This window comes from Thermobia domestica, unplaced genomic scaffold, assembly GCF_964235325.1.
Source record: "Thermobia domestica unplaced genomic scaffold, izTheDome1.hap1.1 HAP1_SCAFFOLD_321, whole genome shotgun sequence".
Classification (NCBI taxonomy): Eukaryota; Metazoa; Arthropoda; class Insecta; order Zygentoma; family Lepismatidae; genus Thermobia; species Thermobia domestica.
This window is the reverse complement of record NW_027656035.1, coordinates 45,340-62,027: the sequence shown is the minus strand read 5'-3', so window position 1 is coordinate 62,027 and position 16,688 is coordinate 45,340. Positions and strand designations below refer to the sequence as shown.

The 16,688-nt window shown below is 36.8% G+C and overlaps 1 protein-coding gene across 1 annotated transcript in view; it reads left to right on the top strand.

The window, feature by feature from the left end:
• Positions 1-8,363: 8,363 nt before the first annotated feature.
• The window catches only part of LOC145676742 (N-acetylglucosamine-1-phosphotransferase subunits alpha/beta-like), a gene marked incomplete at its 3' end in the record, with an annotated part of 50,654 nt that continues 42,329 nt past the window's right edge, over positions 8,364-16,688 (top strand). The window contains exon 1 of the mRNA XM_081747552.1: positions 8,364-8,731. Coding sequence (XP_081603678.1) covers positions 8,597-8,731 — 135 coding nt within the window. The remainder of the gene's footprint in view (positions 8,732-16,688) is intronic.

Genomic DNA, 16,688 nt, shown 5'->3' with positions numbered 1-16,688 from the left:
ACTTGAAAAGAAATGAGAGAATACAACATTCTGGCACATCAATTATTGACTTTAGACTGGTAGGAGGGAAACATTGTACAACATGCTTACAGAATTTGCAACACCACAAAAGGTAGATTATTTAAGATATGTTTAAATGAATCCCAAAGTAAGGTTCGAGTAGAGAAATTCTTGTTCACGAGTTTCACGTTGAGAATGACCTGAAACAAGGAGATGCGTTGTCGTCATTATTATTTACTTTGTTCTGGAGAACACGATAAGGAAAATCAAAGACAGCAATCAGGTCCTAGAGCTGAATTGTATTTGCCAGGTTATGGTGTATGTTGATTATGTAAATTTAATAGGTAATAATAGAATAATAGAAAGGAATGCAGAAATCTTAATTAACGCTTGCAGGGATATACTGTAGGCTTAAAAGCAAATGCAGAGAAAACTAAATAAATGGAAGTTTGTCGGGATCGTAATACTGCATTTTGGGGATGCGTTAAAATACCAAATAATATTTTCTTTCGACAAAATGGATACTTTCAAATATCTAGGATCATTATTGGTAGACCAAAACCATAATCACTAGAAAATTTGATGTCAACTGAAAACCGGGATTTCGTGCTATTATTCAGTTATTTTATTTTATTTTATTTTATTTTATTTTATTTTGTCGCTAATTCTGTTGAGGAATTTGTAGTTCAAAATATAAAACGATAATCATGCCTGTTGTGCTGTATGGTTGCGAAACATGGTCACTGACTCTGATGGAATATCGCAGACTGAAAGTATTTGAAAACAAGATTCTTAAACCAATATTCGAACTCCAAAAGGAACGGGAATGAGGAAAGGCGGAAACTTTATAAGGAGGAACTGCATAATTTTATACCGTTTACCAAACATTGTTAGAATCATCAAGTCTAGGAGGCTCAAATGGTCAGGTTATGTAGCCAAAATGGAAGAAATTAGAAACGCTTTCGAAGTTGTAACTGGAAATCCAAATAGGAAAATGACCGTTAGGAAGACCGATGGGAGGACAATATTAAAATGGTTCTCGCAGAGATTGAAATATAAAGTAGAAACTGGGTTCAGTTTTCTAAGGACAGAAATCAATGGAGAGCTTTTGTAAACGCGGCAATGAACCTCCTGCGTCCATAGGCGTGCTATATTAAGTTGTTGATACATTTTTATTTGACAGAAATGTTATTGCAGGAACTAAAAAGTTTTTCTGTAGTACAGAGGAATCGATTCGAGGTTAGCTATTTACGTTAATACTAAAACAAATTTGGTGGTGATTTTGATATAAAATGGCACCTATACTTTTTTCAAAGTCTCTCTCTCTCTCTCTCTCTATATATATATATATATATATATATATATATATATATATATATATATATATATATATATATATATATATATACATATATATATATATTCCCGTTTGTATGGGCGCCCTTTTAGTAGACTTGTCCACCGCCCTCATTAGTATCCCAGCACGGCCCTGGACATACCAGAAAAACTACTATAGGTTCCAAAACCGCTAACTGACGTGTGCTAGGTGGCCACTAATAGCAAGAAGTGTATGTAAGAGTCAAAGCAGAGAGGGAGCGCGCATGTTACCTAGGGGTTTGTCTATAGAGGGGAGGTGCATCAACGATGGAGGATATGCATACAAGCAAAAACAGTGGGAAATTTGATGTGCTATCCTATTTTATCCAATCACTTTATTACGAAATTTTATAAGTTGTTTCTTAGGATAGGAAAATGAAATAAGTTTTACATCCCACGATAAAGACGACGCTGATGATGAGAAATGAAGGAATTGGTGGAATGAATAAAGTGCTAGGAAACGGTAAAACTCGCAGAAAACCCACGCACACGGTGTTTGTCTACGACTGAGCCATGCTGCCCCTTTTAGGATATGGGTTGCATTCATTGGAGCAGATTGACCTTACGACGACGTCCCTTACGGGTATAAATACACATTCGGACGTGTTACAAAATCGACTGTGCAAAACATATACCAACTTCTGCTAGGTGGCAACTTGAGCAATAATGCTATTTAACTCAGTCAGGGTACGAACGGAACAGGTAGGCCCGCACGGGGATGCGTCTGCTGGCAGTGTTCGCTATAACAGTTCCGCACACGGTGTTCGCTACAAGGCCTCAACTAGTCTACTATAGGAACGCATATACCATTTGATAATCCTGTGCACTTACAGTAGTGTTTACGGCAATGTATTTCTGTCACGAGAGTTGTTTTGTATATGTCATATACGTTCAAACATTGTGAAAACCACATTAAGGTAGTTGTAAATACAACGTGAAGGATGATCGAAATGCTGCTGTTAGTGGATTTCTAGAACAGGTTTTTGTGCAGTTTTTGCAGTAATAATGTTTTCTGCGCATGCATGCCTTGTTTCGCGCCTTTGCTTTGTATCTTCCACTGATGGCGATGTAGATATAATTTTTGCTTGTAGTGTCAACCTAGCACAGGATGAACCTATGAACAATCGTTTTTATAGCACATCAATTTTCACGCTTCTTACCCCGTGTCTATAGGGACCACGCGCTAAGTAACAGTCGATATGTGCAGAAATGAAAAAGAAATACATCAGTTTTGTAAGGAACACACACCAACGTGAGATAGATGATTATAAAATAACGGATGAAATGGAAGTATGGCAGTAAACGAGAGAATCATGTTGCAACCAGAAACTCAGCTGGCCTAGGATCAAACTCCTCGTCTCAGAGGTGATCTTTCTACCATTGAGCAACCGTACACCTTGAAACGGTCCAAGAAGCAGGTGTTTTTAAATTCGTAACATAACTAACATTACCTTGATCCGAATGCATTGCGGGAGTTAGAACTCTCTTATGATGTCCAAGTTAGCATAAGTATTCGTTTTCTTTTGTCATGACTGTTGTGTTAACTTGTCTTCATGTATTTTGTAAAGTTACGCTATTATTAACTAATCTGATATTTAATGTATACTATTTCAGCGTTCATTGATACTTCTCTCAGTGGATTTAGCTCATCTCACTTCTCAAGACTTCATATTAAACTATTCCATGTATAGGAAGGAAGAAAAAAGTCGTGTATGTATGTTTTATTGATGCGGTTCTAGGTCAAAACAGCGCAAACAATAACAGCGATGGGCGAAAACTGCGTGTGTAAATACAGCATGGACAAAAACAGCGCATGGACAGAAACCACGCAAGGACAAAAACAGCGCACGGACAAAAACCGCGCAAGGACAAAAACAGCGCATGCAAATACCACGTGAACAAAAACAGCGCAAGGATAAAATTGCGCAATGACAAAAACCACGCAAGGACAAATACAGCGCATGCAAATACCGCGTGGACAAAAACAGCGCATGGAGAGAAGCCGCGCAAGGAGAAAAGCAGCTCATGCAAATACCGCGTGAGCGAAAACAGCCCATGCACAAAAAAATAAATGAACATTTTGCACTAGACTCGCTCGCGCTCGAGCTCACTTCTTTCAACTGGGCTCACTCGGGCTCGCGATCACTTACCTCAATTGGGCTCGGGCCTCCGACCACTTCCCTGAACTGTTTTCACAATGACTCGCGCTCGCGTTCACTTGGGCTCGCACTCACCTCTCTCGAGTGGGCTCGTAGTCACTCGATCTTGCACTCACACGAACGGGTCAAGATACTAATTAGGCTGAAAACAACTGCCACAGACTGTTTACAATTTTTATAGACATCTTTAGGAAAGCTGAGCCAGGAACAATTGCAATTGAAGTCTGTTAAGTTTGACAACCCAAATGTCTTTACTATGTTTCAGGTTGCATAATTGACAGGCGCTCTTCCTAGTCAAATAGATATGACAAAAACAGCCCATGGACAAAAACCGCGCAACGACAAAAACAGCATGGACAAAAACAGTTAATACAAATACCGCGCGGCTAACAACGCATGAACAAAAACCATGCAAGGAAAAAACAGCGCATGCAAATTCTGCATGAGCGAAAACAGCCCATGGACATTTTGCCATGGACCATAGATGAACATTTTACACTAAGCTTCGTGGCGCTCGAGCTCACTCCTTTCAACTGGGCTCGCGCTCACTCGAGCTCGCGATCACATACCTCAATGCGGATCACGCTTACCTCACTTGACTGGGCTCGTACTCACTCGGAGTTGAATTCATATGAGCTTGCACTCACTATCCTTAACTGAACTCCCGCTTACTCGGGCTCACGTTCACTTCTTTCAACAGAGCTCGCACTCACTCGCGCTCTCGTTCATTTCCATAAACATGGCTCGAGCTCGAGATCGTTTCTCTTGACTGGGCTTCCGTTCACTTCCCAAAAATGGGCTCGCGCTTACACCAGCTGGCACTCAATTCTCTCGAATGTGCTTGCTCTCACTAATCCCAAGTAGGGTAGCGTTAACTCAGACTCACGATCACTTCTCTCAACTGAAGTTGCGCTCACTGAGGCTCGCGATCACTTCTCACAATTGGGCTCCAGCTCATTCTGTCTCGCATTTATTTCTCTCGATTGGGCTCAAGCTCAGTCGGGCTCTTGCTTACTTATTTCATTGATGCTCGGGCTCACTCAGGCTCGTGCTCAATTATTCAGCCGGAGCACGGCTGAGGGCGAGTGCCGAGCTCACGAGCATCGGGCTTGCTAGTTAGGACACCTATGACAAAAGCAGCGCATGCATAGCCCGCAATACACATCCTTTCCCAAAGCAAACATTAAGGCAATAGTTGTGAAATTAATTTAGTAAAATATACTAACTCTTGCGCTGAACCCGACTCTTGGCTGGATCGCTCTGACTTGCAGTATTTCAGCCTTTATTATAGACTTCATCTTACTGCTGATTCCTGCCAGTCAGGACTATATTAACAAGTAACACTTCCCAATTGTAACACTTCGATTTTGATAATATTTGGCAGGTAGATACTACAAATAAAACAGACGAATACGTGTTTTTTTAAATTCTCTGCGGAAAAACGGTTTTATGGGGCAAAAGCCCCCACAAAAAAATTTGGAAATTGATGTTCGAAAGGCAAAAAGAAGTGGACCGAATTGAACGAAATTGTGCACAGATGTTGTAGACGTAGAATGAGGGAGTATGTATTTCGTATTTTCCTGGAAAAGTGGTTAGATGGGGCATGGACCCCTCCAAACCTTTGACCACGAAATATCAAAAGTGCTAATAACCGTCTGTCATATGTGTAAAGGACATGAAGAATTGCAACGAAACTTTGTGTAGGGACAATAAGGAAAAATAAACGAATACGTTTTTTTTATTTTCTGAGAAAAGCGGATTTAGGGGGCAAAGGCCCCACACAAAATTTTGAAAGTTGACGAACGAAAGGTAAGAAGTTAACCAAAGTGAATGGAACTGTAAACAGGTATTGTAGGCGTAAAATGAGGCTCTATATGTTTCGTATTTTCCTTAAAGAAAGATTGGGTGGGCTACAGACATTCTAAACCGTTGATTACAAAATATCAAAAGTGCAAATAAGTATATGTCAGAAGTTTCTAAAGCATATAGAGAATTTCAACGAAACTTCGTGTAGGGACAATTTGCAAAAAAAAAAAAAAAAAAAAAAAAATAAAAAGTGTTTTAATTTGTGCAATAAATAAGTGTTGGGGCAAGGCCCCCTCCGAAAAAAGTAAATATTACCGTAATATTGCAGGAAGGAGTGGACCGCAGCAAAAGAAATTGTGTGTACATATTATATATGTAAAATAAGGCTGTTCGTCTTTCTCGAATGTCCCTACCCGATTTGATTCAAATTTGACTCATCAACAGCAAGGAGGAAATAAATCGACACGTGCTTTTGTTTATGCGGAGAAACATTGTAAGGGTTAAAGGCGCCTCCTGAAATACTATAAAGTACGCTATCCTGTTTGTGCTTACTGTTGATCTGCCAAATTTGAAGAAATCGGATGGAGACACTTGTGAAACACGAAAGGACTTATTTTACATAAACAACTTTTTACCCACAATTTCATTCGTTTCGGTGCAATCCTTCTGCCACCCAACTCCTCGGTCCACCGAAGTTTTTTTTTCTTTTCAGAAAATACGAAACATACATTCTCTCGTCTTACTTCTACAATACCTCTGCACAATTTCATGCACTTCAGTCCACTTCTTCTTGCCTTTCGGACGTCAAATTTCTAAAGTTTGGGTGCGGCTTTTGCCCCTAAAACCGTCCTTCCACAGAAAATAAATAACTCGTATTCATTTATCTTTCGCTTATTATCCCTACACAAAGTTTTGTTTCAATTTTTCATGTCCTTTAGGCATTTCTGACATAGTGTTATTAGCATTTTTGATATTTCGTGATCAAAGCTTTGAAGGAGTCCATGACCCACTCAACCGTTTCTTCCAGGAAAATATGAAACACGTATTCCTTCAATTTCCGCGGTGGATCAGTGGTAGAGCGTTCACCTCTGGTGCTTGGGGTTCCGGGTTCGATCCCAGCCCCCACCAAGTGAACTTTGTGGTGGACAAACACCGTGTGCGTGGGTTTTCTCGGGGTTCTCCCGTTTCCTCCCACTTTCTTCATTCCACCATTTCATTCATTTCTCATAATCACCGTCTCCTTTAGCCTAACCGGCATAACCGTGGGACGTAAAACTCAAAGATTTCATTTCATTTTCAAAATAAAACCATCCATAACAAAAGGATTAGATTAGTCAACTCTATAAGAGAAAGAGATAGATTAAGTCGTTAAGTAATAAAAACCAAAATGATTTAGAATTTGACGAATATTGTAGAAGGTAGCCTATAGAAATAAACTTACACAATTAATAAAAGAAGTTGAAAATGACTAGTATAGAAAACAAACTATATTATATAATAACAATGATAGTAAATTATGGAAGGTAATAACAGACATTATAGATAAAAATGACAAAAAAATATGTAGAAATAAATTAACTAAACACTAAAAATGGTTTAGTAACGTTTGAACGTGATCCAATGTTAATAGTTGAAAGTTTTAATGAGCATTTTTCCAGTGCTGACAAAAAAGGTTAATGCTTTTGCAATATAGAATCTACATACTCTTTTTTATATTTAAGCTGAATTCAGCCATATCCACCAAAGTCTGTTCACATCATTGAAACCGGATAGACCCTTCTAGATCTGATTTCTGTGAGAATTTCTATTGAAACTTAACAAACTCTTCTTGATAACCTCAGAAACAACTTGCGAAAAAAACAGATGTCGAAGCGAGAAGAAGCTCCACAGTCTATGCTAAAGTCCACAATGATACACAGGAAGACTATGCTGTGCATTTGATGGGATTGGAAGGGAATCATGCATAATGAATTGCTGCCGCCGGCAAAAAGATAGATTCGGAAGTATATTCTAGTCAATTCGCGCTGGTGCACCTAGCAATTAAAAATAAACGGTAAGAAATTATCAACAGAAAGGGTGTCGTAAACGGTCTAGCTAACAACGCCAGACCACATAACCAGAACTTGGCTGGAAGATTTAATCAGTTCACCTATAGCCCGGATCTGGTACCACCAGATTAACCTCTGTAAAGTGAAATTTATCCTGAAATTTGTTTTATATTTTTTCGAAATAAATTACTTTCAGCTCAAAATCAACAATAAATAGCGGAAAACTATAATTACTTCTGAATTCCCTTTTTGAAAATAAAAATGAAATTAAATGAGGTTTTTAGGTTGTACGTCCCATGGTTATGCCGGCTAGGCTAAAAAAGACGGTGATGATGAGAAATGAATGAAAAGGTGGAATGAAGAAAGGGGAGGAAACGGGAGAACCCTGAGAAAACCAGTGTACACTGTATTTGTTCACCACAAAGCTAATTTGGCGCGTGCTGGGATTGAACCAAGGACCCCATGCACTAGAGGGGAACGTTCTACCGCAGCCACCCGCCCCCTAATTCCTTTTTTCAAGTGGGAGAAAAGTCTGAAGTTGACCCCACCTTTATCTTCTTAATATTTATTTGTTTTCGAACCATGGACTTATTAAAACCTCCAACCAGTTTCATTTTCTCCAAGTGTGCTCGCCAAATATTTTGGCTTTTATGCAGAATCGTTCTGGCGCGTGATTAGAGTTACACTAAAGAGTTCGACTAACATGTTTCCTCCAGTAGTCAGACCTTTAGTACGACTCTAATCATTCGTCAAAACGACTCTGCATAAGGCCCTTTATTTTTACGAAACAAAGTAATTGCTTTGAAAACAATCAGAAACAAACCAAGATGGAGTGATTTACGTGTGTTTTCAATGTAGATTTAAACATTAGGGCCACTTTCAAGGTGATCCCATTCTTTTTGCTTTAAGTGCAAGGGCCATTGTTGAATGTTTCTCCTCGTATGGTTCACCTGATTTTGGGGCGCTGCATGTCTCGGGGTGGAAAGTGGAAGTGGAGCATCATGGCTGCTGAGCGCATATATGTTTACGAAGTGCAAGTGTAAATAATTATTGCGTACGAATTTTTTAAACAAATGGACCCAACAGTTTAGGATAAAACTATTGCTAGTCAGGATAGTATCATATTACCAGATGTGCTGCAATGTTCATAGTATAGACGATAGCATGAGTCTAGTTCGCAAATTTCGCGTAATTTGAAATCAAGTTATGATCTCGATGAAAAAACCAGCATGGAAAGTTATTCAGAAACAAGCATATGATATACTTTCACGTAAATATTCTGTATTGATCTTATGTTTAGCATGTACAGGATTACTCATCTCTGCATTCCAATTTGGCGAGGTAGGTTAAATGAAATCAAGTGCAAATAACTGCAAGTAGATTTTCTCTGCGTCTGTAAAATCATGTAACAAAAAAGTTGTTAACTTTACAATACTCGTTCCAGCTGGTATACTCACTCCGACGAGAAATTACATTCTATTATTTGTATGAAAATGTATCAAAACTTCCCTAACCTTAAGCTAATCCGTTCGTACCCCTACCCTACTTATCCCTATCTTGCTCTACTCTATCCTACCCTACTGTACTGTACTTTTTAAAGCGGTCCTACCTATCGATGCGCAGCTGGAGCGTCTACTGTAAAATTCACCCCAAAAAGTATCAACTTGACGTTAGTAACGGTAATTGGTGTCACTCCGTGTAGAAAGTAGCACTGGTTTGAAGTTTTATCTACAAGTAGAATCAACACAAACCAGCCTAGCGGTGCTACTGGTTCGGTTCAGGGCTGGACGAAACTGCAAGACATGCACGGAGGTGCGTCTGTAGGAGCAGATGTGTCACCGGTGGTTGGTATACGCGTAAGAGAAGATAGAATTCTTTCATTATTTTCGGCGCAGATTTGCTATACGGATTCACAGATTTGTAAACTTACAGAACAGATTTCTAATAATATTTTAATAAACTAGTGTGTAAATAACTAAGTATTTTGTGCTCTTAACAAAGTTACGTGTCTACGTACAAATACATTGGTGAAAGCCGAATGTGTTATGCAAGGATTCATCCATGAGGTAGCTAGTAACTACGGTATACGAAATGAAGTGACGTGAAGAATCTGAAGTCAATATGCTAACTCATAATGTGCAACTATAGAAATGTCCGGGGGTTAAGGGATCCACATAATTGTGAAACTTACGTTAGTGGCGTGTTAGAACAGAGATGCGTAAGGGCAAGGTTCTAGATTACTGGTCTCCCGTCCCATTGAGCATTAATAAAAACAGAAAACAACGTGGCCTGCGGGACTTTAACCCACCTTCACTCGCTAGCACTCGCTCGGCAATACTATGTAAATTAAATATATAAACTTTAGTACAGAAAGAAACCATCCCAGCTACTAATCTACATGGGTGACCAGTAATCTGGAACTTTACCATGTGGGCGCAATGAAAACGTATTGGGGTATTACCTATAACATCTTTAGTAACGGACACACACATAATTCAGCACGTATGGTACTTTGGGTAGTATTTGGATTCTTCCCCAAATCACTTTGGTGTAACTCTGGTTAGGCGGAACTGTTATCTTTGATTCCCAGTAATCGTTTTCAGTGGTTCACTATTAGTCATAGAACCGGCATCGAAGACGACGATGGATGTGGGGGAGATACTACTGTATGCCGTCTGGTAATTTTATGGGCATATATTCCGAAGTTGGGCGTCCGCTTTCGCCACTTTTTTTCGCTGTTATTTCCTTTCCACACTTCCAGCAATTTGTTATTAGATTCATTAATCCGTTCTCTTTACAAACTTTTAAAAGATTTTGCGCATTATCAACGTATTGCTTCACAAATGTTAAAACTGTTACTTCATTGCCCTTGTACATTCGCCATGTTGATAACATAAATGCTCGTTACTTTCCCACAATGCTACTGTTCGGTTACCTTGCGCCAAGTAGTTCCTTCCGCTCGCCGTATAGTCCCATGTTTATAACCGCTTATATATAACAAATAAACAGATTTTTTGAGATTCTTATATATTATCAAGCACAAAAACGATCAAATTATCCATATCTTTCCTGTAAATTTAAAAAATTTTGCTGGAAACAGACGCCCAACTTTGGAACTTAACCCATTCTATGTCATATAGAGTGTTTGCTCTATCTTCGTCTATGTTTATACCCATCTTAGCTGACGCGCCTGCTCATTACGGACGCACCCCTCCCTATAGCTCGGGCCTTCATACTGCGCTCCTGCCCTGACTTGATTAGATAGCATTTGTGGTTCTTAATGGTCATCTAGCACTGGTTGGTTAGTGTCTTTTGCAAAATTGTTCTTATCGTTTAAATACACTGATACACCGTAAAATGAATCGGCACAGAGCAATGGAAGTTAATACTCCAAAACTGAACGTTTAAGACACAAAGTGTTGATTTACTGAAAAAAAAAAGTATATATACTAATGCAATGAGTTTATGTATGGATCCGTACGATAAATCTACCTTATTTTCTAATGTTGTGGTTTGTTGTAATATGTTGAAAGTAGTACCGGTAATATTTTGTCGTTTTTTATACCAGCTAGTGATTGCCGATGCTGATGTAAATTTAACCACAATAAAAAAGACTAATTGTGGCACTAGTACCAAAGCCAGTCATCAGTGTGGTACAGGGTTACGTTTTGTTTTAAACTACTTTTAAATTAATAATTCTTTTAACATCCTTTGTGCTACAACGTAGTCTGGCGTGTTAAGATTTAGAGTAGATTCGGTTTCATATTTCTGGATTTACTCTGCGGCACTTACCTCTTTTTAACAATGTATGTATAGCACGGTTGGTTGGTTAAACCAGGCATTTTTTTTTTCAAAAAGAAAAACAAAACAATTGGGTTAAACCAGAATGCATAAATAAATTTAAGAGCAAAAATGCCACAAATTGTTTGAGTTCATGAAATCTTCGTGTCTCACATTATTTAGAAGAGTGTTTCCCAATCTGTGCTCTGCGGACTCACCCACCTAGGCTGAATGCTAAATTTATAATATTAGGCCTAACTTGTATGATCTCGCTTTTTATTATTATTATTATTATTATTATTATTATTATTATTATTATTATTATTATTATTATTATTAATGTTTTCATTTACAATGAAAATAATGAGAGCAAGGTTCTAAAACACATGTTTCCCTCCAGGTCTACGACCCAGAGGAACAAGTTAGGTGAATTACTAGAAAGTAAACTATTTCAAACTGTTCACTAATCAAAATACCACTTTCATAAAAGGATTTCTTCCAATAATCTACATTATAAAATAACAGTGGCGGGCAGAGACCCCACACACCCCTAAAATGTATATTATATATGTTATTAGAAGAAATCGTTCAACGCAATCCTTCAATCCTTTTCTCATACATTACGAACAGACGAAGCATGAATGTAAATGCTTTATTAGAATCAAAGTTATTTTATGCTTATGTATATGTATGAATCTTTGAGATCCAAATTGAACTCAAATGATTCGTATCGTTATTCACTTCTTTTATTGATATGCTAATTAAATGAAGTCGCATTATTTCTAACTCATTGAACTAACTTGGACTAAATTAGATATTCTGTGCTCTGTAGTCTTTAGAAGTTGTTAGTTTATTTTAATATCGTGTATAACTCTGTGCAGTGATTTCATTTGTGTAGTTAGGTATGTTTTTGTCCTTGTGAAATAACTCTTAAAATATTCACACGTATATAACATTACTACAACACATCTATATCAGTTGTACCCCTGGATGTCAGTAACCTTTGTAGTCAAGAGGTCTTCGTTCGAGTCCAGATTGAGGACCATTTCTCTCGGATGCAGAGTAGTTGTTCGGATCTTACTGTATGCATATTGCTGCCAAATTTTTCAAAGAGAAAAGAGGAAGATCTTGCGATTTTAGGGGGGAAAACGAAGATATGTAATATTGAGAATTTATGTATCACAAACATAAATATGGTTCACATAGTAACGGAGAAACTGGAAACTGGAGCAGTTGCATTAAATAGATACTCACACACACACACACACACACATATATATATATATATATATATATATATATATATATTACAATTCCCAATGATCATGTCGCTTTTAACTCGGATTCTACGTTAAACTACATGTCCTTGCCTTACATAACCTCGGTGCTGAAAGAAATACTACTCTCAAATCCAACAACCAAGTATGTTACACAAATCTTCTTTGCCTTTTAACTATTTTAGTGAAGCCATATATTCTTTTTCATACGTTCAAAAAACTTTCATTTTCACAATAGTTTCTGTTCCTCATATCAGTATGTCACGATGGATTCAAACTGGGATGTGAAAAATCAGTTCCTCGAATAATATATATTTTTTTAAAGTAACAAAGTCGTGTAAAAACATCTTAAAAACACCCAGGACTGTTATTCCTTTGTTTATTTTTTTTTTAAAGAAAAAGAAGTAAAGAAATCGTTTAACGGGGAAAATAAAAACTTATAACGTGCGAAGAAAACGTAACACCTGACACCTCTATTTAAGTTGTAGGTCCTGCTCTTCATAACCTGTTTGTTGCGTAAGAACGTTTAAGCCAAATAAATTTTTTCTATCTATATGTAATCTAAATAAATAAAATAAATCTATTTAAACAAAAAACAAAACCGGGTTTAAAAACAGAACTTTTTTTAAAGACATGGCTTTTACCAATCCTAAATGTGTAGTGTGAAATCCATGTAAGCTTTGTTCCTTCCGATTAAATTAAGTACGGTATAGTATTTATGTTTCTAGGGTGATGTTTCAATGTCATTCTCTTGATGATAGTCTTCGAAACTTAATCTACCATTAGATGTTCTTACATATATACAAATAATGAAGAACTGCTTTTAACTGTAATTACAGATAAGCTCCTTGTAGGAACGTGCAGATTATGAATGAAGGTGCTACCATATGTCAACTGTAAATATAATGAGTATTTGGCGCTTGCTATTAAATTCAGAAAAATGATGCATTTTATATGATAAATGGAGAGAAAGAACGATTTTACGTCACACGATTCCTCAGTGGATGCGTACACAAAGAGTAAAAAATGCACGATTGGACAAAGAATTGAACCCAAGTTACCGTTCTAATGCGTTAATCATGACACTACTCAGTCCAGTCTCCTCTTTGAACAGCCACCGTGTGCGTGGGTTTTCTCGGGGTTCTCCCGTTTCCTCCCACCTTCTTCATTCCACCATTTCATTCATTACTCATCATCACCGTCTCCTTTAGCCTAACCGGCATAACCGTGGGACGTAAAACTCAAAGATTTCATTTCTTTTCATTTTCATTTTTTCTTTGAATAGACATAATTCTATCATTCGTGGAGTCGGTGCTCGACCGCTCAAAGCACATAGACTGTACCACAACTGTTGTGCTTGGACAGCCAGTGTTTACATTAATAAATGCCTGTGTACGGTTAAATTACACCTATAGAAAAATTTATTTGGTGCAAAATGGTTATTTTCCTCATTTATCGTATATGATATAAGCTTATAAATCAACTGTCCTATAAATCAACTTTAGTCAGTACGGTAAGCCGAACATCTGGTTTCGATTCGCTGTGCAGTAGTACAATTTTAACGTATATCATGTAAGAAAAAGGATAATTTCCCAGTGGGACGTGCTTACTAAAACTGTTTTAGCTTCGAGGGAAAAAAATATGAGTTAAGAAACGAAAGTACCGTATTGTACCGAAAATAGCAGAAATTAAAGCATAATTTAATTGTTTCGAAAACGATTTAAAAAGAAATCGAATTCTCTAAGTAATATATATATATATATATATATATATATATATATATATATATATATATATATATATATATATGAGTGCAAAATACAATTTACAAATTGAAATGTGGACATGTAGTACCGAACTAGTGCCAAAATTTCTTTCTTAGTACCTTCAAAGAGTGTATTTTAGTTGCGCATACAGAATTTTATCAACTCACGGTTTTTACATGAACATTAGCTATATCAGTACTGAATATAGTATACGTATTCTGTCTGTATACGTTTTCATACAGTCGGCTCCTAACACCTTAAAAGACTCTCATTCTACTGTAGACTTACAATTTTTTATAGTTATGTTTCCATGAGGATTTGCTTCCAACAACCGATGAGAGAGCATAAGAGACTAGCCGAACAATTGCAAACAAACATACGTGAATACCATAAAGGAACAGAGTGGAATGCATATTTAAATGAAAAGCACCCAGGTTAACATTTCATTACTTACTACTAGTAAGCTATTGTGTGTGCACTGGGAATCCTAACCAGGTGATTATTTCAGCTGAAATGATTTCGGTAACCAATCCTGCTACGGAACTTAGCCCTTTTTTCAAAGAAAATTTTAAAAGCATTAATTACTTTTCAGTTTGAGATTACCTACACACACTAACTCAAAAGTTGGCGATACTAATATACATAAATAAAAAATAATCTAAGACAGCATGATTTACATACCCCTGTACAATTTAAAATGTTTCACTTCACTTCGATAGTACTTTCTGTATGAATTAGTAAATTTTATGGCCTCCCAGATTCTTAGTTTGCACTGGAAAGAAGATACATTCATGTCCAAAATTATTGTAGCATGTCTATAAATATGTTGCTGTAGGCTTATAATTTGATAACTATTTTGTCCGGTATTTCTTATAATGTTAGTATGTGTATAATCAGCAAAGACATGTATGTGGCAAATTTCATGTCAAAAGAGTAGTAAATAAGAACAATGAAACGAAAATAGAACTTTCTTGTCCATTTAGCAACATTTTGTTTTATTCTAATTTTCGTATTTATAATTCTTTTCCTATGAAATTTACCACCAATATACATTTCCCGATTATACACATAGTAGCAGTATTAAAAATACTCTGCAAAGTCATAATCAAATTATATTCTTCCAAGAAGACAGTTATAGATATATGTGACAATCATTTTGGACATGAGTGTACATATACCAGAAAATTTACGCCAGCGTCATGTATTAATTGGCACACATTGTAATTTGCTTTCAGTTTAATATCTGACGAGTATACATCGAAGCTAAGGGAGACAGTAATGATGTTAATGAACGAAGTAGTAGAATGAAGACAGTGGGAAGAAACGGAAGAACCCGGAGAAAACCCACATACCTGGTATTTATTCACCGCAAAACCCACTTGACGTAAGCTGAGATCAAAACAAAGACCGCATGAGCTGAGCACTCTACCATTGAGCCATCACAGTGCCATTCCTTGAGATTTATCTTAGTATGCTACAACTAAGAGAATATGTTGCAGTAAAGTAAGTGCCTATCACGTAAACTGCAATCGTGCATTAGCGTTTCTCTTGTAATTATGATTATTATTAATTGTAATAGTAACTGTATCTGTTAACAAAGCCATGAACGCTAAGTTGTTACGGCGGAAAATTAAATAAATAAATAAATATATCCTTATACATGAAACATGAGTAATGTGTTAAATATTTTATGGTATGTGTAGATGAAGAAATGTGCAACTGAGCCACGAATCAAAACAGCTTCTCCGACTTAACCAACACGAACACGCTACCCAGACGTTGCCTGAACAGGCGAATCCTCAATTACTTGAAATCGTTCTCGGCCACTGAGACCACATGCACTATACAACTCCTGTAGGGCTTGGACTGTTCTATAATACTAACATTGGGTTATCAAAGCACAACGCCAGTTGTGGTAGAGTCCATGTGATCTGAACACTGACATCAAGAGTGATAATATATGGCTGTTCTGGTGTGAACTAAGTAGCGTAGTAGTTAACGCATCGACACAATAAGCCGGAGACAGATATCAATTTCCAGCCCAGTTGATCATATTTTTACTCTTTGTATATTACTGAATTTACACCAATAAAGGAATTGATGTGATATAAAATCGGTTATTTCTTCCATTTATCATATGAGTCGTACAATTCCAAAATATCTCTTGTCCACTTTTTTGGAATGTGTTTTTATTCCTGTGTTTATGGTTCGCTAATACCTAATTTTAACTTTTTTTCATCTAATGTGTTCAGGTATTTATCTTACATTTTACGAAACTTATTTTGCTTATTTTTAGGCAGGGTTGAAAAAAAAAATTAAAAAAAGAACAAAACATGTGTTTAAAACATAAAAAAGGTGTTTAAAATATTTTAAACATATTTTAAAACACACACGAAAAAATACACGTTTTAAACATTTTGAACAGTTTAAAACATGATTTTAATTATATTTCAAAATCGTGTAATAACGTATTTA